The sequence below is a fragment of the Sardina pilchardus genome, chromosome 4 (assembly GCF_963854185.1).
Source record: "Sardina pilchardus chromosome 4, fSarPil1.1, whole genome shotgun sequence".
Lineage (NCBI taxonomy): Eukaryota > Metazoa > Chordata > Actinopteri > Clupeiformes > Clupeidae > Sardina > Sardina pilchardus.
The window spans coordinates 28,297,422-28,301,329 of NC_084997.1; the positions used below are offsets into that span (position 1 = coordinate 28,297,422).

The 3,908-nt window shown below is 45.0% G+C and overlaps 1 protein-coding gene across 1 annotated transcript in view; it reads right to left on the reverse strand.

Moving 5' to 3' along the window:
• ptprna (protein tyrosine phosphatase receptor type Na) overlaps nt 1-3,421 on the reverse strand; it is a 60,285-nt gene extending 56,864 nt beyond the window's left edge. Inside the window, exon 1 of the mRNA XM_062534881.1 lies at nt 3,133-3,421. Coding sequence (XP_062390865.1) covers nt 3,133-3,223 — 91 coding nt within the window. The 5' untranslated portion in view covers nt 3,224-3,421. The remainder of the gene's footprint in view (nt 1-3,132) is intronic.
• Nucleotides 3,422-3,908: the final 487 nt, after the last annotated feature.

Below are 3,908 nucleotides of genomic sequence, written 5' to 3' on the forward strand. Positions count from 1 at the left end.
AGAGAGAAAAACAGTGGGTGTTAGGGTCAAGGGGATGGAGAAATTCTGTGTAGTGTCAGGTGAAGAGAAAGGGGGAACAAAGAGAAAGGCTGAGAGAGAGATAGAGAGAGAGAAGGCAGAATGTGTGTGAGTGTGTGTATGTGTGTATTTGTCTGTATGTGTGCGTATGTAAGAGCGATATTGATAGAGCGAGAGAAGACACAGTGAACGTGTTACTGTGTGCATGTGTGTGTGTGTTTGTGTGTGTGTGTGTGTGTGTGTGTGTGTGTTTGTGTAAGAGCGACAGAGACGGAGAGTAGAAGAAAAAGAAGAAAAGAAGAAGAAGAAGAAGAGGAAGAAGAAGAAGAAGAAGAAGAAGAAAAGACAGATTGAGGAGAGGACTGGTTAGAATGTCACTGAACACAGATAAGAGCACTTCTGACAGTTTCTGATGGATTCGGTCTGCATATTCACAGTCCCCTGTAAGCCAATTATCCCCGGCCCAATACATCAATACCCACACTACTCAGCTCAGCTCAGTTCAATGCAATCTCCAGCTAACCGCATTAGCTTTCTGGAGCTCCTGGGGAGAGTCTTCGTGCACATGGCTAATAATAACCTGTTGAGCCATATTTTGATTCTGTCGTAAATGTTTTAGGTTTGCAAAACAAATAAAAGGCACGACTTCTCAGATAACTCAACTGTACAGATCCACACAAAGCTCAGCATGCGTTACAAATAATTAACAAACGAGAAGAAAATACGATAATCAATAGGACAGATATATCAGACAAAATAAATACTGACATCAAGTAATCAAGAACAATAATCAACAACAACAATAGCGTTAAACTGGTTCTTTATTTTCAACCATGCAGGTCCCACAGGTGGCATAGCAACCACTAAAGAAACAAGCTAATTTCCTACATTTTGATGACTCTGAAGAAGACACAGTAGTGTCGAAACGTCAGTTTATTGTTTGCACCAATAAAGACAGCATGTGAGATCAGTGTGCTCCAGTCTCCTTCCTACTTGATTCTCCTGAAAGTCCTACTGAGAAGCACCTAAAACAGCAGACGATTTTGGATTGATGCGCAGAGTTCTTCATTTGAACAAGCTAATTTCCTGTTTGTGAAATGTAATAAACCTTTACATCAAGCCAGTGCAAATATCCATATAAACATAAACATTCATAAATAACAAGACCTTTGCATAAAGCCTGTGCAAATTCCATATGAGCATAAACACAAGGAGACAAGGAGAACACAGAAACTGTGCACTTTAATGATAATCCTAAAGCTAAAGAGAGCTATGTATAACAAGAGAGAGAGAGAGATGAGAGAGAGAGAGAGAGAGGGAGAGAGAGAGAGGGAGAGATAGAACATACACCCTAATGTCAGGACCACAAACAGAGTAAGATGGGAAGAAAGGAGGAGAAACAGAAAAAAACAAGAAAGACGTGCGGAAAACAGAGAAGAGAGGGAGAGACATATCAGAGAGAGCTAGAGAGAGAGAGAGGGACGGAGGGAGAGAGAGAGAGAGAGAGAGAGAGAGAGGGAGAGAGAGAGAGAGAGAGCAGACTCCTCTGCTCACCCATCTCATTATCCCACCAGAGCTGCTTGCCTGCTGCCCATTGTTGTGGAGCTGCGGAGCTGTGACGCAAGAGAGCATGTCATCAGTGACTCACACACACACACACACACACACACACACACACACACACACACACACACTGTGAGAGTGAGAGATGTGCAGGTAATATGTGAGAGAATGTACTGTATAGAAGATGGATGTATGATAGAATTGTTGGTGTCACTGAAGATGGATATCTGTTTTTTGGAGGCACTGTGGCAATCAGTTCAAATTATCCCAGGCACCACTTTAGAAACGCACAACTCTTTTCTTCCCTCGTCTGTATTGACAAGGGTAAGATATGATCTGCTTAAATAATATGTACATTCAAGCAAACATATGATGTGATATGATGCAAAATCACAAAATGTCACAAAATGCAAATGGAATTGTTAATGTGGCATATCAAACAAGATCCAGTGCATAGCGTTATGAGGAAATGTCTAAATTGCCATTGTTGTGTAGGCTACTACCAACTTTCCTATGGCCATCCTTGGGCATCACACTGCTGACCAAAACACTTAAATTAAAGGTAACCAAACAAATCACTGCAAGCCACACATCAAGCACCCGCGTGCGTGGAACGGTGTCGTTGCCTGACGACTCTCCGCAATGCTGCTCTCTCTCACACACACACTCACACTCACACACACACTCACACACACACACACACACACACACACACACACACACACACACACACACACACACACACACACACACAGACACACATACACACATACAGTCTGTGGTCAGAGCCCCCGCATGTTGTTACCAGGGAAATAACGCAACGAATGGCGACTGCCAATGGCATCTCCGTTGAGTATTCACCGAACTGTTACCGTAGAGGAAGGCGGGGGAGTTAAGAATGACGAGTGAAGGAGTAGAGGGAGGAGAGGAGAGGAGAGGAGAGGAGAGGAGAGGAAGAATGGAACTCAGGAAGGCTACTTCGCTCGGAGCTGTCCGTGGTGCTGACGTTTCTCACAGTTCAGTGTCTATGTCGTCGGTTAGTAATTGCCCAATTCCCATTTTAACGGTTGTTGTCAGACCTTTACGTATGAAGCTATGGTTTTAGCTTCACACCTCAACTGTTAGATGGACTTCATGTATTATTACACAGCCGAGAAGACTTATGCGAGGATAATACAATTGTAAATTATTGTTTATTGCTGTCATATATAATGACTCTACGACACTCACTTGCTGTAATGTTGAGTGTTCATAACAAACTTCATTATGCCTTGGCTAAAACATGTATGACCACAGTATTCATTCAAGTATCACAACAAGTAGACTACATCTGCAACCTGTTTATATGGCAACGGAGCCCCCTTCTCTACCAAGTACACATAAGATAATACAAGTATCACGTATCACACACTAATATGATGGCCACGTAGGCAGCGGAACAGACAACCGCACTGTCATTGTGCATTTCCTTTTACGCTTGGCTCACCCTGACTTCCTATAGCAAACCAAGCGCCAAGCATCCCTGCTCTCCGATGCGCGACATGTTCTTACCGTATCTGCCTGAGAGCCCGACTTGGTAGCATACGGTCAGGAGAAGCACGACTCTCCATAGCCTCGGGTGTCTCGAACCAGCCATCATCATCCAAGCAGGGGCTCAAGTCAGCCGGCGCGAATTCGGTTGCCTCGAGAAATTGCGATTTAAATCCTCATTTTTGCAGGTGGCGGGATGAACTGTGTGGCTAAGTGTTTGACAGGTATCTAGGAAGGATGGCGAGGAAGAGAGGAGGGGCATGGGTGGGCTCAGTGTGCCTTGTCGTAAAAGGCAATCAAAAACATACGGAGACATTCATGAGAGCTGGTAAGATCTGGTACGGATTCTGGAGTCGGACTCACATCCGAGTTTTCCTTTCACGACCACGTCGAGATGACGGGGGACCCGCAATTACGTCATAGCGCCGCCAACGAAAGATATCTTCAAGACAGAAATCTAGGAGGAGGGGGGTGAGCGTAGCGCTGGCGTCACAGGGTTTTAGCAATCAGAATGAATGAACGAGAGGTCGTTTCACGCTGTCGCCAAGGAAACAGCGAGCCATTTTGTCTCAGATTGTGTCTACGCTACGGCACCTGCACAGTAGGTTACAGAGAGCTGCAGGTTTAGCGGCGTGGGAGACCTACTGCTGTGTCGGTCATGGGTGCATGCGGAGGAGTCAGCCAGGTGTCAGAGAGCACCGACACGTCATTCTTAAAAGCTTTAGTGACCCCTGCTGTTGAGTCAACACACAGATACACACACACACACACACACACACACACACACAGACACACAA